Below are 19957 nucleotides of genomic sequence, written 5' to 3'. Positions count from 1 at the left end.
AAATTGGAGTTAACCCTTTCACCTGATCTGCAGGGACGCAATCCCTCCATGACGCCACATAGGCATCACAGGTCGGATTGGCACCGACTTTCATGACGCCTACGTGGCGTCACAGGTCGAAAAAGGGTTAAGAACCATCTTCAGCATAAAGAAAAGCAAAAAAGAGTCCTGAAGTGATGATCTGGTCCCGCAGAGCCCTGAGCTCAGCATCCTCCTGTCTGTCTGGGATTACATGAAGAGACAGAAGGATATGCACACGCGACATCCACAGAAGATCTGTGGTTAGTTCTCTAAGATGTTAGGGACAACCTCCCTGCTGAGTTCCTGATAAACCTCTGTGTGCGTGAACCTAGAAGAATTGATGTTAGGAGGAAAGTGTGGCCACACCAGATATTGAGGTGAATCAAATTTCTCTCTTTTGTTTATTCAGTTTGCATTTTGTTAATTGATAAAAATAAACTATTAACACTTTTATTTTTTTAAAGCTTCTTACTTTGCAGAAAATTTTCCACAGTACTGTACAGATATGTGTATATAGATAAAGAAATGTAACTCCACGTATGAGACACAATGACTTTGAACTTCTGTTTGTGTCATGACCTCCCCAACCACATTCCTCCAACTGAAACTAATGACAACATGAGCGATGAGAGACAAGTTCCTGGAGACATAACAATAACATAAACACAGGGGATTATATTTAGATTCATAGTAAATCACTTCTCCGGTCCAAACAAACTTAGTAAAGACTGAAGATCCCCTGAGCTGTGCTAGTCAGCGGTAGAGGGATGAAGGCTCAATTTCCAAAGTTTCCACCATGACTTTCTAGGGTGATGCCTTCAAACTTTTTACAATGTCCTTTCTGAATAGTTTACCTGGACTTATAGCTGCACATAGAAATCAGGGGGTCCTGATGTGAACACAACCCACTAAGGTCACAATGCAGGTGCCCAATTGGGGTGACTGAGGCTCCTTCCCAAGCTTGCCACTATAGATGACATGTTCAATGTTCTCCATGGAATCTAAGGGGTTAAACTGCTGCTATCAGAGCTAGTTCTATATGCAGCAGTTACTGGTGGGAGTCTCTGTTATATTTCTAAAAGAGTCGCCACTAGCCGGGAATGAAGCGAGCTCAGAGCATGATCCATACAATCACTTCTGATGAAAAAATACAAGGCACATTGGGAGCGGATGGCAGACACCAAGCAGGGGTGCTCACGGACCCCACAGCAGTCACCAATGCATTTATGCCACGGCTTGATCTCCTCATCATGACTATTTAGTATCATAAAGCCATTACTAGAGCTATATGGATCAGAGGTGTAACTTGCCACCCACGGGCCCCAATGGAAAATCTTTTAATAGGGCCCCCACCTACCATGTGCTATGTGTAATAGTTTTGTTCTTATGTGGTCTTTGGGGCCCTCTCAAACACTATAGCCCAAATGCAACTGCGACCCCTAAATTTCACTATTGTTTTGCACCTTATCCAGTCTTTACTTACTTTCTTGTGTCAATTTTATTTTTTTCAAGAATAGAGTGTAGGTTATGATAAATATCAGCAGTGTTTTTATCAAGGTCCTCTTTCTTTTTTGTACATTCTGCTATTAATGCAGTGAAGGTCGTAGGAGCAGCACTAGTCCTGAGCCTATCATCCAGAGCCTGCATCGTCTTTAGGCAATGGTTAAGCTGTCCTAAACATCCACGATCAGAGAAGACGACCTGGAAAAGTGGATCAAGAGTCAAGATATGAATATATGCATGGAAACCAGGACAAATTAAAATGTAAAATCTATGCTAAGACATAAAGTGCAACAACTTCATGGAAAAAGATTAAAAAAGGAATGTACAATCAGAAAATTACCTATTGTTTAAAACAGGTTTTTATGTTATTTTTTTTAATTGACAATATTTTTGTTATATCACAATCTTTATAAAAAAAAATAAAAAAAATAAAATAAAATATATATATATATATATATATATATATATATATATATATATATAATAGAAAAAAATGGAACAGCACACTTCGTTACTTATCTTCGGGTGCAAAGCCCAGACAACCTGTCCTCGGTTGTTTCCAATTCATAGATTTCACAAAGACAGGCAGCACTCCATAATCTTTAGGTAAATATGCAGGTGTTTATTGTGCCCACATCTGTGGGCACAATAAACACCTGCATATTTACCTAAACATTATGGAGTGCTGCCTGACTTTGTGAAATATATATATATATATATATATATATATATATATATATATATATATATATATCTTGCTATGTTCCCACAGGCCACAGTGTTATTTTAGCTTGTGACTTCCTGTACTTTTCAGAAGTCTCATTATCAACAGAGGCAGGATTACCATGACAGGTAACACCTCCATACCAAGCTGATCACACTCTCTACCTAGCACAATAAGATGTCACAGCTCCCCTGCTCATACTCCCTTCATAATGTCTTTTGCACATGTTCAGTAGATGCTTCAATACAAAAGATTGGGTATAAGTCACAATAGCTGTTAATGTACATGTGAACCTTCTGATACGACCCAACTACATTAGTCCCAGTGGCCAGCGTAAAAATTAAAAGATCTATTTTTTTTAACACAGATAAGTAATTAGAAAAATAACCAAAAATAAAAAAAATACATTTAACACAAATGATGACTAGGGTTGAGCGAAACGGATCGGACATTTTCAAAAATCGCCGACTTTCAGCAAAGTCGGGTTTCATGAAACCCGACCCGATCCCACTGTGGGATCGGCCATGCGGTCGTCGATCTTCGCGCCAAAGTCGCGTTTGATATCACGCTTTCCCCGCCATTTTTCAGCCAATGAAGGAGTGTGGGCAGCGTGATGACATAGGTTCCGGCTTGCTTTTTTGCGGCGTCACAGGGGGTAAAAGCGCCATATTACCGTTTGGGATGTAGCGGTTTCCACAGTCCAACACAACCTTTGCTTTGCAGGGATGACGAGAGAGAGAGGGAGAGGAAGAGAGGGAGAGGGAGAGAGGGAGATGGAGAGGGAGAGAGAGAGAGACTTTGCTCCCCCATTGACTTACATCGGGTTTCGGTCGCTCCCCCATTGACTTACATCGGGTTTCGGTCGATCCCCGACTTTGCGCAATAATCGGACGATTTGACTCGACTCGACTTTTGACAAAGTCGGGTTTCGCAAAACCCGTCTCGATCCTAAAAATGTTAAAGTCGCTCAACCCTAATGATGACACATTCTTTTTGAAAGATTTGCGCCTTAGGAGTATGGTCCAAAAACTGACTATTTTAAGGGTTATTCCTAGCTCTACCTTCCCAAGTTATTAAAATATCGTAGCTAAGCTCTCGGCTGTTTCTGAAGCTCCACCTTAAGTGGTCGGAGCTGGATGGAGTCATTCTTGTCTCAGCCTTGAAAGATAGAGGAGGGAAAAAGTCTTTAATGGACATTTAGATGATTATGAGTGGTCGTGGCTGGATTTGGACCCATGAGCTTAGTTTGTCACATGCAAATTACTGACTATGGTTTCCTTACATAGTCCTATTGCCTAACATCTCCTAGGAGAAATATACTAACCAGCTTTTATAGGTTTTAAAAAATATCTTAAAATGTAATTCTGCTAGGTAAAGTGAATCATTACACAAATTTGAGCACGACTGTGAAAGACAAACACCCAACATAAACACCATATTTTACCTGCTTTCCTACATAACATACAAACTCAATGACGTTCTAGTGACATGAACTTAAAGAAAAGCCATAAAAAGCCATATTACTAAAATAAGGTTTTGATGTTAAATATATTTTTGGGAGGGGAATTTTTTTCTTATATTATAATGTGTATAGTAAATAAATAGAAATCTTGCCATTTTCATGCCGACTACTGAGAATTCTTTAAACTTTAACTTCCTGTTGTTTCAGAAAACAATACATGTACATTTAGCCACAGTGAACAGATCTCCCCAACCCTATTTTTTTTCACTGAGGCAGCTAATGAGTAAGTGAAAAGGTTATTGTGAGAGGGGCAGGGTGAGCTGTGACATCACCAATTGTGATTGGTGGATCCCGTGTTATCGGTCACTGTAAATCTGCCTCTGATGATAATGAGACTTCTGAAAACTCTTCCTAAAAGCACAGAAAGTGTGAGTATAAAAAGCCCCAGTGGCCAGTGTGAAAATGTGAAGATTACAAACTGTATTTTTTAATTAAGTATATATATTGTCATGACTCTGGATGGGCTGGTTCTAGCTCCTTCCTGGTCAGGTCTGGGTTAAATTAGTCCGCCTCTCTTTGGTTCTGGGGCGGCTATTTAATGCTGCTAGTTCCTGGGTTCTGAGTCGGTTATACTTCCGTGTACTCGATTTAAGATAGCTTACCCAGGTTATTCGTCCGTAATAGTTGTGCCTCTGTGCGTGTGTGCCTTGCTGTGTATGACCCGGTTTGCCCCCTGACTACTGCCCCTGTTTTCTGCTTTTTACTTGTCTGTTTGTCCTGGCTTTCTAACCCCTTGGCTTGTCTCGGACTAATCTGCTGTTTTGCCCCTTGGTAACTCGCTCCCGTTTGGCTCCCGACTCTCAGCTTGTCCTTTGACTATGTCTCTGTCTTAATACTCTGTGTCCTGCGTTATTTGGTATACCCTCCGTTCTCGCGTGGTAGCTCCACCCCCTTGTCCCTGCAGTGATCACGTGACCTGCCTAGTTCAGGTCCTGTGTGCACTGCGTACCTCATTCCTCCCTCTCACTGCGCTCCCGCTAGCACCCCCTTAGGCTGCCGCTCTATGACACAAGGCAGCGTCATTACATATATATTATTCTGGGATAAACATTGTACTGCCGAAGAGACAACTTCTCCATTTTTGAGCACTGAAAATTGGTCCTTACTTGCATGTATTTGCATTTCAAACAAATTGTTACCATCCACCTCTCGTGTCTCCCCTTTTTCCTCATAGATTGTAAGCTTGTGAGCAGGGACCTCATTCCTCTTGGTATCTGTTTTGATCTGTGTTTATTGTTATGCTGTAATGTCTATTGTCTGCACATATCCCCTCTATAATGTAAAGCGCTAAGGAGTATGTTGGCGCTATATAAATAAAATTATTATTATAATTATTATTATGGTGGGGGGATTGTTGGGGGGGGAATAAGCAGGTTGGGGTAAGAGGTTGTTTTCATTCATATCTAAGATCTGAAGTAAAAGATTTTTTTATATGCCAATTGCTACTGTGTCATTTTAGTTATATACAGGGGGTACAGAAAGTATTCAGACCCTTTTACATTTTTCACTCTTTGTTTCATGCAGCCATTTGGTAAATTCAAAAAAGTTCATTTTTTTCTCATTAATGTACTCTGCACCCCATCTTGACTAAAAAAACAGAAATGTACTAATTTTTGCAAATGTATAAAAAAAACTGAAATATCACATGGTCATAAGTATTCAAACCCTTTGCTCAGTATTGAGTAGAAGCACCCTTTTGAGCTAGTACAGACGTGAGTCTTCTTGGGAATGATGCAACAAGTTTTTCACACCTGGATTTGGAGATCCTCTGCCATTCCTCCTTGCAGATCTTCTCCAGTTCCGTCAGGTTAGATGGTGAACAATGGTGGACAGATATTTTCACGTCTCTCCAGAGATGCTCAATTGGGTTTAGGTCAGGGCTCTGGCTGGGCCAGTCAAGTATGGTCACAGAGTTGTTCTGAAGCCACTCCTTTGTTATTTTAGCTGTGAGGTTTTCATCCAGGATATCTCTGTACTTGGCCAAATTCATGTTTCTTTCAATGACAACCAGTCGTCCTGTTCCTACAACTGAAAAACACCCCCGATAGCATGATGCTGCCACCATGTTTCACTGTTGGGATTGTATTGGGCAGGTGATGAGCAGTGCCTGGCTTTCTCCACACATACTGCTTAGAATTATCACCAAAAAGGTCTATCTTCATTTCATCAGACCAGAGAATCTTATTTCTCATAGTCTGAGAGTCTTTCATGTGTTTTTACCAAACTCTATGAGGGCTTTCATATGTCTTGCACTGAGGAGACGCTTCCGTTGGGCCACTCTGCCATAAAGACCCGACTGGTGGAGGGCAGAAGTGATAGTTGACTGTGTGGAACTTTCTCCCATCTCCCTACTGCATCTCTGGAGCTCAGCCACAGTGATCTTGGGGTTCTTCTTTACCTCTCTCACCAAGGCTCTTCTCCCACGATTACTCAGTTTGGTCGGACGGCCAGATCAAGGAAGACTTCTGGTGGTCCATTTAAGGATTAAGGAGACCACTGTGCTCTTAGGAACCTTGAGTACTGCAGAAATTCTGTTGCAACCTTGGCCAGATCTGTGCCTTGCCACAATTCTGTCTCTGAGCTCCTTGGCTAGTTCCTTTGACCTCATGATTCTCATTTGGTCTGACCTGCACATATAGACAGGTGTGTGCCTTTCTAAATAAAGTTTATTTAAACACAGCTGGACTCCAATGAAGGAATAGAACCATCTCAAGGAGGTTCACAAGGAAATGGACAGCATGTGACTTATATATGAGTGTCTGAGCAAAGGGTCTGAATACTTATGACCATGTGATATTTTAGTTTTTTTTATTAAATTTGCAAAAATGTCTACAATTCTGTTTTTTTTTCAGTCAAGATGGGGGGCAGAGTGTACATTAATGAGAAAAAATGAACTTTTTTGAATTTTCCAAATGGCTGCAAGGAAACAAAGAGTGAAACATTTAATGGGGTCTGAATACTTTCCGCACCCACTCTGTATAATATATATATATATACATATATATATATATATATATATATATATATATATATATATATATATATATATATATATATACACTCACTGGCCACTTTATTAGGTACACCATGCTAGTAACGGTTTGGACCCCTTTTGCCTTCAGAACTGCCTCAATTCTTCGTGGCATAGATTCAACAAGGTGCTGGAAGCATTCCTCAGAGATTTTGGTCCATATTGACATGATGGCATCACACAGTTGCCGCAGATTTGTCGGCTGCACATCCCTGATGCGAATCTCCCGTTCCACCACATCCCAAAGATTTCATGTTGTTTACGCCAAATTCTGACCCTACCATCCAAATGTCGCAGCAGAAATCGAGACTCATCAGACCAAGCAACGTTTTTCCAATCTTCTACTGTACCAATTTCGATGAGCTTGTGCAAATTGTAGCCTCAGTTTCCTGTTCTTAGCTGAAAGGAGTGGTACCCGGTGTGGTCTTCTGCTGCTGTAGCCCATCTGCCTCAAAGTTCGACGCACTGTGCGTTCAGAGATGCTCTTAGGCCTACCTTGGTTGTAACGGGTGGCGATTTGAGTCACTGTTGCCTTTCTATCAGCTCGAACCAGTCTGCCCATTCTCCTCTGACCTCTGGCATCAACAAGGCATTTCCGCCCACAGAACTGCCGCTCACTGGATTTTTTTTCTTTTTCGGACCATTCTCTGTAAACCCTAGAGATGGTTGTGCGTGAAAATCCCAGTAGATCAGCAGTTTCTGAAATACTCAGACCAGCCCTTCTGGCACCAACAACCATGCCACGTTCAAAGGCACTCAAATCACCTTTCTTCCCCATACTGATGCTCGGTTTGAACTGCAGGAGATTGTCTTGACCATGTCTACATGCCTAAATGCACTGAGTTGCTGCCATGTGATTGGCTGATTAGAAATTAAGTGTTAACAAGAAGTTGGACAGGTGTACCTAATAAAGTGGCCAGTGAGTATATATATATACGGTATATATATATATATATATATATATATATATATATATATATATATATATATACTGTAAACTGTATATACAGGGGTTGGACCAAATAATGGAAACACAACGTTTTGGCATCATAATCTTCGAACATGTTATAAACATGCAAACCGTGACATATGGTAATGTTTTGTAGTTGATTATTTGTGCTATGTGTATGTAAATTAACTGTTTTGCAGAATTGTAAAAACATTGATGAGAACCTGATACCAATGGCAGACCTCTCGGATTTTCAAAGAGACCAAATTGTTGGTGCTCGTATATATATATTCATATATACACACAGTTGTGCTCAAAAGTTTACATACCCCGGCAGAATTTTTGCTTTCTTGGCCTTTTTTTAAGAGTAAGAATGATAACAACAAAACTTTTTCTCCACTCATGGTTAGTGGTTGGGTGAGCCATTTATTTTCAAACTACTGTGTTTTTTGCCCTCTAACATCAATGACAGCTTGACGTCTTTTGTGGTAGTTATGGATGATGTTCTTTATTTTCTCAGATGGTAAAGCTGCCCACTCTTCTTGGCAAAAGCCTCCAGTTCCTGTAAATTCTTGGGCTGTCTAGCATGAACTGCGCGCTTGAGATCTCACCCAGAGTGGCTCAATGATATTGAGGTCAGGAGACTGAGATGGCCACACTAGAACCCTCTCTTTGTTCTGCTGTAGCCAATGACAGGATGACTTGGCCTTGTGTTTTGGATCGTTGTCATGTTGGAATGTCCAAGAATGTCCGGTATGCCGATATGCAATTTCCGGGCTGATGAGTGCAATTTTGCCTCCAGTATTAGCTGATAACGTGCTGCATCCATCTTTCCTTCAACTTTGACCAAGTTTACTGTGCCTGTGTAGCTCACAAATCCCCAAAATATCAGCGATCCACCTCCGTGCTTTACAGTAGGAATGGTGTTTTTTTCATCATAGGCCTTGTTGACTTCTCTCCAAATGTAATGTTTATGGTTGTGGCCAAAAAGTTCAATTTTGATCTCATCACTCCAAATTACCTTGTTCCCGAAGTTTTGAGGCTCGTCTCTGTGCTGTTTTGCATATTGTAGGCCGGATACTTTGTGGCATTTGCGCAGTAATGGCATTCTTCTTGTGACTTGACCATGCAGCCCATTTTTCTTTAAGTGCCTTCTTATTGTGCATCTTAAAACAGCAACACAGCTAGTTTTCAGAGAGTCCAGTATTTCAGCTGATGTTATTTGTGGGTTTTTCTTTGCATCCCAAACAATTTTCCTGGCAGTTATGGATGGAATTTTTGTTGGTCTACCTGACCATGGTTTTGTTTTTACAAAGCCTTTGATTTTCCATTTGTTAATAACAGTTTGTACGCTGCTGACTGGCATTATCAATTCCTTGCATATATTTTTGTTATCCCTTTCCTGTTTTATACTGTTCAACTACCTTTTCCCGTGGATCCGTTGGCAATTCTTTTGCTTTCCCCATGACTCACAATCTAGAAGCGTCAGTGGCTGGATGACAGATGCAAGAGTCTGTCTGGATCCCACAAACTCACTCAACTTTTATGCACAGACACTGATTACAAGCAAACAGGTCACAGGTGAGGATGTTACCTTTAGTAGTCAGTCAAATCCATTTGTGTCAACTTCTGTGCATGTTATCAGGCCAAAATCACCAGGGTATGTAAACTTTTGATCAGGGTCATTTGGATGTTTTAGGTTGTCATTATGATTTAAAAAGAGAAAACACAGTAGTATGACAATAAATGGCTTCACCCAACCAATAACCATGAGTGGAGAAAAGGTTTTGGTGTTATCATTCATATTCTCTGAAAAAAGGCCAAGAAAGCAAAAATTCTGCCAGGGTATGTAAACTTTTGAGCACAACTGTATATTTATTACTAGGATTATGAATTATTTATTGTTTGACATTTTTACATTTTTTTTAAATTTTTGTAACATAATTTAATTTAGGAACAGACCCGTCTCTATAATAAGTGATGAAAACTTGTTCAATAAAGTCGGTAGGTCCTGCCAACATCAGTGGAATCTTCTGGAGAGGTCTCACATTTATAGGCAGGCTTAGTATACTAATTGTAACGATACAAGGCAATGATCGGGGGGTCAGGGCAGAGTTTTTTCCACTTTACTATTATGAGACGTGTAGAAAATATAACAACCTCATGTTCTCGGATTAGCTCCTCCATGTCCCCAACAACAGTGTTACTCTTCTCCTTTAAAATTTGTTTGTCCAATTTGCAAATCAATTCGTCAAATTTCTTCTTCTCTATATGGAGTTTTAATTCACTGACATATGTCTCCAAATCATCATGAACGGTCTGGAAGGGCAAAATCAAAAAATGTTAAATTTGAGGGATTCCCTTCTTCAGGTTTTTCCAAAGAGAAGAACTCAACCAGTAGAAGATGAAGACTGCTTCTCATTACCTTCCATCGATCTCTGACGTCAGCGCTCACTTTTTCCACCAGCGTCTTCTCTTTTGTAGAGGATGAAATATTCTTCATCAGCTCTGTGGCTTTCAGAAAACGTTCCAAGTTTTGATCTCCAAATTTGCTGAGAGAAGTCTGTGAAAAGGTAAAAGACATTTGTTTTTTTAACATATTGATCAGAGTTGGGCTCTGTTCTCACCTCTGGGAACAAGGTGTGATAAGCATCAAATGCATCACAAAATATCACTAATAAATCATTCTGGTATCAATTTTAGGATCATAAATCAGTTTATATATGTCTTCAGGGAATAAAAAAGCTAGTTTTCAGTAATACAATAGCAAAAGACAAAGAAGAGGGGAGAGGAGGGGGATGCAGCTGCAGTTGTATGAAACAGAAATGCAAAATAGAGAAAGAGAAGCTAATGTGTGACTAAAATTTAACTTGTATTCCATAAGTTTAAAAACACATTTTTTGATTTTTTTTTTTCATTTACATACATCACTGGATGTATATTAGGTCACTGATGTCATATGTGGTCCACTAGTTCCAATAGGCAAAATTTATAGAAATTGTAATTACGGTAATCTAAAGAGGTTTAGACTAATGTCCCCATAAATTATTGGTCAAATAAATCCCCCAAATAAAATAAGTAAATTATGGCAGAAAAAACATATACTATTAATCATAACCAGCATTAGTTGGCTTCTATCATGTGCTAGCTGTAGCTAAATGACTAAAAGTGGCAGAGCCAACTTTGTACTGATCCCAATTTATAATTATTATTGGGAGATCAGACTCACTGTGTGGCACCATTTAATGAAAAATCTCTGCTTGAAAATAATTGTTATCGGCATTATAATTCTCTTGCGGATCATACTGACTGTATATCACTCATCTGACATGCAATAAGTGCCTCTTGTTATATGTTCACACACATTACACAGCGATCAATCAAATGAGACACGTGGTGCGGTATTCACCACACACACAGCCCCGCCGCCATGTGCCGCAATCACCCTATGCGGGGAACACTGCTGTCAGCACGGTGACTCGCAGGCTGGAATTCGTGTGCGATCGCCGATATAGCAGTGTCCGATACACACACCACCTGCTATGAGACCATTAAACCACACGCTGAATCTGCATGTGAAGGTCAGCAGTGTGCGGCTCGCCATAATATGAGCTGTGTCATCCGCTGTAAAGCCACTGACCACACGCTCATCTGCACGGAAGGTCAATACGGCAGTGTGCGATTCGCTGTATAACCGCTCAGGGTTGCGGTTGTATGAAACAGTTGTCGTAACTCAGAGTAAAGACCAAAATAAATCCAGTCCCTAAAGATGGAGCCGTGAATAACCCACATGCACAATCGTACCCGGAGCTTTATATTGGAAATCCATCATTATTTAGAATATTTGCCAAGTACGAGCTTATTTTTCACTAATTATAGCAACTGTAAGGCCTCGGCTTCTGTGCTCCCTATGAGTCATGGGCTCCCATACACATTAGTGCTCACCGGTGCTAACAATACGTCATGGGGCCCGTCATACACATTAGTACTTGGGTCGTGTGGTCACTGAGTCACCAGGCCCCCCAATACACATTAGTGCTTAGCTCCTGTGCTCCCAATGAGCCATGGGGCCCCCATACATATTAGTGCTCGACTCCTGTGCTCCCTATGAGTCATGGGGCCCCCATACACATTAGTACTTGGGTCCTGTGCTCTCTGAGTCTTCAGGTCCCCCATACACATTAGTGCTCAGCTCCTGTGCTCCCTGTGAGTCATGGGGTCCCCCACACACATTAGTGCTTAGCTCCTGTGCTCCCAATGAGCCATGGAGCCCCCATACATATTAGTAGTCGACTTCTGTGCTCCCTATGAGTCATGGGGCCCCCATACACATTAGTGCTCAGCTCCTGTGCTCCCTATGAGTCATGGGTCCCCATACATATTAGTGCTCAGTTCCTGTGCTCCCTGAGTCATGGGGTCCCCCATACACATTAGTGCTCGGCTCCTGTGCTCCCTGTGAGTCATAGGGCCCCCCAACACATTAGTACTTTTCTCCTGAGCCCCTTGTGAGTCATGGGCCCCCCATACACATTAGTGCTTGGCTCCTGTGCTCCCAATGGGACATGGGGCCCTTCATACACATTAGTGCTTTAGTCCTGTGCTCCCTATGAGTCATGGGTCCCCATACATATTAGTGCTCAGTTCCTGTGCTCCCTGAGTCATGGGGCCCCCCATACACATTAGTGCTCGGCTGCTGTGCTCCCAATGAATCATGGGGCCCCTCATACACATTACTGCTTGGGTTCTGTGCTCTCTATGAGTCATGGGCTCCCATACATACTAGTGCTTTGCTCCTGTGCCCCTTATGAGTCATGGGGCCCCCCTACACATTAGCCTGTCGGCTTCTGTGTTCTCCATGAGTCTTGGGGCCCTAATACACATTAGACTGTCGGACAATCCTGACAATATTAGAGGGACAACTTTAGTCTAATTTTGCATGGGACCTTTAGTCTCGGATTCCATCATGACTGATCCGTTTGTTCTCTAAGTATTAAGTAGTGACTCATCCTTCTTTTACTGCTGAAAACATATACATATGGGTGAGTCAGCAGAGATAGCTGAGGGGCAAATGATCTGTGTATGGTCAGTCTGAACCATGTTCAGGCCTTAGGCCATGTGAATGGAGATGTCAAAGCCCCAATGAAATGGAAAGAGGCCTAATCAGTAAACATGGCAAAATCCGCTTTGGATGTGTTCTGCCATGTCTGTATGAGGCCTAACAATTATGGCTAGAGATGCCATTGTGCGCCTTCACCATTCTTTAAACTGCAGCTCTGCTTGTCCCAGATGGGCTGCCATAATATAGGCTAAAGCCCACCAAAACCAGACCCGTTCAAGTCACTGTAATACAAAGATTTAAAGAAAATGTTACACTGCAATAAAAGTCTTTAGCAACAAATGGAGACAAGTGTGGACATATGAAGGAAGCCGAGCACCAGGCAGAGAATGAGATTTATAGCGCAAACATTTTACGGAGTCACATATAAAAATGTCGTAAATTGTAGCCACATAAAACTGCTGGAGGCCACAAAGAGAACAACACAGACCTCATACTGCGAGATGAACTCCTCCGGGGTGACCTTCTGTCCCAACAGGCTCAGAGCTTCAGTTATATAAGTTTCCAAATTGCTCCTTGAACTCTCAAAGTTCCTCTTTATGTCTTCTTCAGACAAACTTTGTTCTGGGGGGTTCACGATCCAACTCGCCCTGGAGACCAAATCCTAAAATAATAGGATTATTGGTGTGAGGGTTGAAACAAAAATCACATTCACCAAAGTATTTCTTATAGGTATTGATTTAAAAAAATAATTTACTCCATCAGAGCCTCAACCTTTGGGGTCCCTGTGGAGCCCACCTCCAGCTGATTCACTCTGAACAGTCATCTGAGAGCTAAACTGCCAGGCTGAATGTACCAGTCACTTTCAGATCTTCTCTGGTTAATAAAAGGAGTTCTAAACTCTATGATATACAAGTAACAAAAAAGACAACTTCAAAAACAGCTCCCCCTCTGGTCCATGGTCAGTCCTGGTATTGCAGTTCAGAGTGATGTATGCTATACGTTTCCTCATTGCCACTTTCTCACGAGCCGATATATAACTACCTGAACTCTCTCCCGTGTTCTGACAACCTTGTGCCGCCATCTGTCAAAATCAGAGCTCTGTACATCCTCCTGACGGTGGAGAAGTTGTGTCAGCGCTTGCACATTCACCTCTGCCTTCTCGAGCCGCTCCTGGCAAGAAATCCCATCGTGATAGAAATCCTAAGGAGACAATATAAGCATTGTATGAGAACGACATACCGGAATATTTCCCGAATGATTAATCACACTGTAATTATGACTGACACCACAAATGGTGCACGTAATGTAAATGCTGGGAGCCTTAAAGGGCCCTTTCCTCATCATCTGCTTTTAAATGAGATGTTCAAAAAATAAGAAAAACACCACTTTATACTTTTTGCTCTGCAGCAGTGATTTTGCATTGTCCTGATTTTGCTTTGTCCGATCTGGTCCTGACAAAATCTGAATGGGATTTGTATGATCTCCTCATATTTGATTTTTTTTGGTACTCCTACTTATTCCTAGATCTATTAAGCTTAGAAGGGGTTGTACCACAAATGCAAGTCATCACCAGCTGCCCACATAGCTCTGCCAGTCCCATAGACAATGAATGGAGTGGTGGTGGTGCCCATTGCGGGACCAATCCTCCATTTAGTCTGGGCACTACAGGGTCCTGTTCCTGCGATCGGTTGCGGTCTCAGCTGCAATCAGCAATTACCCTCAATATGGTGGAAGGTTTTGCCTCCCACAACACATGGGCCTGATGCTTGCTTTTTCCATATAGGCTTTTTCCATGACCATTGGGCTAATTTCGGACCCTTTTTATGCTATCAATTCAGTTCTTCTATAAAGAGTAGTGATGAGGGAGTATACTCATTGCTCGGGTTTTCCTGAGCATGCTCGGGTTGTCTCCGAGTATTTGTAACTGCTTGGAGATTTCGTTTTTGCTGACGCAGCTGCATGATTTACAGCTGCTAGCCAGCCTGAGGACATGTGGGGGTTGCCTGGTTTTAGGGAATCGCCACATGTAATCAAGCTGGCTAAGAGATGTAAATCATTCAGCTGCGGCAAGGAAAACTAAATCTACGAGCACTAAAAAATACTCGAAGGACACCTGAGCGTGCTTGGGATAACCCGAGCAAGGAGTATACTCGCTCATCACTAATAAAGAGGTCTCCTACAAACATTGGCATAACTAACGCTATCTTTGAGCAAGACCCCATGTCTCCAAGAATCTACTACCATTTTGCACTTATAGCAATATAGTTCTAGCCTTCTTGACTTTCTGGAACCCAATGAAATGGTCTACAACTCGGATTGCATGAATCACCAGCAATGTTACCTGAATATCTACACATGAAGGCTCCCGTGTGGTCTCCTGTTGATCAATATCGCTAAGAAGCTGCTCGGCCTTCCCAGACCAGCTGTCCGCAGCCTCCATGACTTTCTCTACTACTTCAAAGTGGCTGATGATTTCTGAAGATGTCTCCGTGGTTTTGGTATCTTTCCCACTCTTCTGTAAAATGCCAACATTGAAACATAAATATAAGTTTATTATATCCTCTCCTAAGTTGTCCTGTGAGAGTTAATGCGTCTCCAACCATTGTGGTATAAATTAATATTCCTGTGTACATATTAGCAGTCACCACTAGAGGGAGCACATTGCATTTTGATGTACAGAACATCTCTAATCATAACCTTAATAATACCCCTATAATAAATTATAGAAAAGACTAAAACTATTCACTGACCTGTAAACTCTGGATGTATAGACTGAAGGAGCGATCAGAAATTTCCGATTGTGTCCTGCAAACTTCTTCTGAGTCATCAGCCGGATGCTCTTCAGCGGTGCTGCCATTACGGACCTTTTGCTCTTCATGTTGTGTCACCTGAGGAAGACGATGATATTAATTAATATTTACAGAAGACTTCGGACAACTGGTTATTTACAGTAAGGTATACGATAGCCCTATAAAATAGGACCCCTAAGCGAATGTTAAAAGGAATGTACGTACCTGGAGATAGTACTAGTAGATTTTAAAGTATGTCCTTATACTGTAAATAAAGGGATATTGTCGGGGCGGACATATCATTGGTACAACCTGTGCAGACGTGCAGGGCTCAAAAGATAAGGGGGCCACTACCACCTCCAAAGTAGGTGGAATTGTGCATTATGATGAGCTATTGGATGGCAAAGGGCTCATATATTGTTTTTGAGCAGCCCTCTCCTGTCTGTGACCACCAGTGGATATTCCTATCTCAGATAATTAGGACATATTCACACACTATGCCATGAATATCTGATATATCCGGGTGTCACCTCTGGGAACCCCTCAGAGATAGGGCCATATCTCCCACTGGGGAAATATTCGGAACGCACATAGGAGCATGTATGGCCAGCTCTCCATTCCGGGTGGTGCAAAATGGAACCCCTTCCTCAAGATAAACTAGGGTGTCAGAGGTGGAAAGAGTGCACGTCTCTTCTGTAGATACACAATGAAGGTGTTACGGTAAATGGGAATACCTCTAAAAATGCTCAATTCCCAGCAGGGAAAATGATAGATTACACACGTGTCACTGAAATTAATGGGCTGTAACGCATAGATATGCTGGGTCCCACCAGGATAAGAGGAACTCTCTATAGCCTTTCTCTATATGTGGATCCTGATTGGGTGAACCCCCCTAAAAGGGAATATGAGATTTTGTTTTGGATACTGGATACCCCATTCTCTCTATTAATGCTCACCCATCCCTATATCACACGTGTTCACACTTAGAAATTATTTCATAACCGTACATATCTGCTCCATCGATGGTTTAATGTCTTGAGCCTCTGGGAAATCTTGGTCGCCGTTTTCTCATACGTCCTTTCAATCAGGAAGCTGCCGTCCCTGATAATAGACTCGAGTAATGATTTCCATTTCGCAAGAATTTCCACGGGGACCTGCATTTGTTTGGTAAAAAAAAGTCTTACAGAAAGTCAGCAAGTAGGAGTGTTTCCCCAGCAGATAACAAGCTTTCACTATGACTAGGTGGGAGAAGCAGGACTCTGAGGCTTTCTATATGGGTGGGTGGGGGAACCAGGACTCTCAGGCTCTCTCTATGGGTGGGTGGGGGAAACAGGACTCTCAGGTTTTCTATATGGGGGGTGGGGGAACCAGGACTCTCAGGCTTTCTATATGGGGGGTGGGGGAAGCAGGACTCTCAGGCTTTCTATATGGGGGGTGGGGGAAGCAGGACTCTCAGGCTTTCTATATTGGGGTGGGGGAAGCAGGACTCTCAGGCTTTCTATATGGGGGGTGGGGGAAGCAGCACTCTCAGGCATTCTATATGGGGGGGTGGGGGAGGCAGGACTCTCAGACTTTCTATATGGGGGGTGGGGGAAGCAGGACTCTCAGGCTTTCTCTATGGGTGGGTGGGGGAAGCGTGACTCTCAGGCTTTCTCTATGGGTGGGTTGGGGAAGCAGGACCCTCAGGCTTTCTCTATGGGTGGGTGGAGAAAGAACTCTCAGGCTTTCTTTATGAGTGGGTGGGGGAAGCAGGGCACTCAGGATTTCCCTATGGGAGGGTGGGAGAAAAGGACTAACAGGCTTTTTCTATGAGTGAATATGCAAAGCAGGACTTTTAGGATTCTACTGTAAGTGGGCGGGAGTAGTGGGATTCACAGGTTTTTTCTATGAGTGGATAGGAGAAGCGAGACTCTCAGGCTTTTGTTATGAGTAGGTGGGAGAAGCAGGACTCTCAGGCTTTTTCTATGAGTGGATAGGAGAAGTGGGACTCTCGGCTTCCACTATGAGTGGGTGGGGGAAGCAGGACTCTCGGGCTTTTTCTATAAGTGGGTGGGGAAAGTGGGACTCTCAAGCTTTTTCTATGAGTATATAGGAGAAGCAGGACTCTAAGGCTTTCAGAATGAGTGGGTGGGGGAAGTTGGACTCTCAGATTTTCACTGTAAGTGGATGGGAAGCAGGACTCTCAGGCTTTTCAATGAGTGGGTGTGAGAAGCAGGACTCTCAGGCTTTTTCTATGAGTGGGTGGAGGAAGCCTGATTTTCAGGTTTTTCTAAGTGTCCCTGCAGGATTTGAACAGATTTTCATGTGAAAATACTGAATTAAGTCTTAGAAATCGATATCTGCCCAAACCCATCATCCGCTCCTCCATCAAATACAGCCTTCAGATAAGGCTGCTGACAGTGCCCCTTTACCATGATATAATCCTATTACTTACATTGGACGGTGTGATCCTCTGCTGCTCCTCCAGCCAAGTTGTGATCAGGGTCATATTATTCTCAAAATGAGTCCAACTGGTTAGTACTTGCTCTAGGGAAGCTCCTGCGTCATTGGCCGAAGACACAAATGTCTTGTAGGTTGACTCTATGGCTTCATATTGCTTTGGGATTTCAGGGTCAGCCACTAGAAATGAATAGAAAAAGGATGTCAGATACTGTGACTATCCCACACCTCCACATCATCCATTTATTGACTTCCAACATTTGGCAACATGAAGAAATTGTCCGCAACAAGCTGATATTTTGCAAGGTTATCATGAACCTTTAATATTTTCTCAATAGGAAAAAAGGTAAATTTACAATCCATCCCCCACAGTACCCCCATAAAGAAGACCGATGATAGCAGTGACTTGTAACTATCTAGTACTAACCCAAAATGTATTCAGATCTGGCAGTCTAGAGCCACCACTAGGGGGAGCTCTCGCTGAGCTCCTCCAGTGCCTGCTGCAGACAGAAATCATGAGATCTGTAAAACAGTGGAGCTCCGACTCCTCCATATAAGTTGCAATTGTTTTTCTGCGAGACCCCATAATTGTCAAAGTTCTCTGGCAGTGAATAGCGTTCACACAAAAGCCGCAAATAAATGGGGTTTTATAACTCCATTTTGCGGATTTTCTACAAAATCCCAGCAAATATGCCATGTGTTCATATTTGCACACCATATCAGATTTTACGACTAAATGCAAGGAGATTTTACTTACTATAGTCATCAGTGGTCTGCAGCAGGTTATGAAGGTCCCTGAATTTCTGAAACGCCGTTTCCAAAAGGACCATGAATTGTTTACCCTCCACAAACTCCTACAAAAGGAAAGAAACAGAAAAGTCATGGACACATCCAGCCGCCCAGGAGGAAAAGATGGGCAAGATGGAGAGAATGAGAAAACTGGAGAAGTTACAATCAGATGATTCCTTGGTAGAAATCTGATGAGCAGAACTGCTGAAAAACTACAAGTCCCATAATGTCCTACCAGCCAGGAGCTGTAATTGCAGGACGGGTAATGTAGTTGTGCATAGAGTTCAGAAAAATTGGTATCTGCACCTCCACATCTGGGACCTCTCACAAAAGGGGTCCCCAGATTCTGCCCCATCCTAGCGAGGTTGCCCTCAGAGGCCACATCTAGAGTGCAGCGCCGGCTGCACACGTCCATGGCTCTTCCTCACTCACCTTTAGGCTATGTGCACACGTTCAGGATTTCTTGCAGAAATTTCCTGAGCAAAACCGGACATTTTCTGCAAGAAATTCGCATGCATTTTTTTTTCACATTTTTGATGCTTTTTTTGCACGTTTTTTTTCCAGAGCTTCCCAATGCATTAAATAGCCGGAAAAACTCGAAAAGCAACAAAGTTAATGAACATGCTGCGTTTTTTGCCGCGATGCGGTTTTTTTGCAGAAAAAAACGCATCATGTGCACAAAAATTGCGGAATGCATTCTAAATGGTGGGATGCATAATGTATGCGTTTTTTATGCGTTTTTATAGTGGCTTTTATAGCGAAAAATCCGCAACGTGTGCACACAGCCTTAAGGTATGAAGAATTGGAGCATGAGTGACTACCTTGTGGCCAGGGGGATGGCTAGAGGTAAGGTATGTTGGGGTCCCAAAGGTAGGACACTAATCTATCAGACATTTATAGCTTTTGCTGTAGATAAAGGGGGAATAACTTTGTAATAATTTATACAAGAAGGTTACATTATACCTATAATAAACACCTCAGATGCTGCAGAAACTCTTTTAAGGTTAAAGGGAAGTATCCATTGAGCATTGATTAATTTGTATGAAATGCTCTCATCCTTTTCATAATGAACATATGCAGCTGAGATATGATTTTCCGCAGCAGCAGACCTGTGTATAATGATGTTCTGCA

The 19957-nt window shown here is 42.3% G+C and overlaps 1 protein-coding gene and 1 long non-coding RNA gene across 3 annotated transcripts in view; one reads left to right on the top strand and one right to left on the bottom strand.

The window, feature by feature from the left end:
- LOC143776528 (uncharacterized) overlaps positions 1-1735 on the top strand; it is a 40790-nt gene extending 39055 nt beyond the window's left edge. The window contains exon 3 of the long non-coding RNA XR_013215858.1: positions 1617-1735. This is a non-coding gene — a long non-coding RNA (uncharacterized LOC143776528). The remainder of the gene's footprint in view (positions 1-1616) is intronic.
- SYNE2 (spectrin repeat containing nuclear envelope protein 2) overlaps positions 1-19957 on the bottom strand; it is a 424330-nt gene that overhangs the window by 277493 nt on the left and 126880 nt on the right. For both annotated transcript variants that reach the window (XM_077265969.1, XM_077265976.1), the window contains exons 15-24: positions 18795-18891; positions 18033-18217; positions 16606-16752; positions 15560-15697; positions 15151-15324; positions 13851-14009; positions 13297-13470; positions 10176-10313; positions 9911-10069; positions 1505-1722 (exon numbers count right to left, since the gene is read on the bottom strand). In XM_077265969.1, coding sequence (XP_077122084.1) covers positions 1505-1722; positions 9911-10069; positions 10176-10313; positions 13297-13470; positions 13851-14009; positions 15151-15324; positions 15560-15697; positions 16606-16752; positions 18033-18217; positions 18795-18891 — 1589 coding nt within the window. The remainder of the gene's footprint in view (positions 1-1504; positions 1723-9910; positions 10070-10175; positions 10314-13296; positions 13471-13850; positions 14010-15150; positions 15325-15559; positions 15698-16605; positions 16753-18032; positions 18218-18794; positions 18892-19957) is intronic.

The sequence above is a fragment of the Ranitomeya variabilis genome, chromosome 1 (genome assembly GCF_051348905.1).
Source record: "Ranitomeya variabilis isolate aRanVar5 chromosome 1, aRanVar5.hap1, whole genome shotgun sequence".
NCBI lineage: Eukaryota > Metazoa > Chordata > Amphibia > Anura > Dendrobatidae > Ranitomeya > Ranitomeya variabilis.
This window is presented reverse-complemented; position numbering and strand designations above follow the sequence as displayed.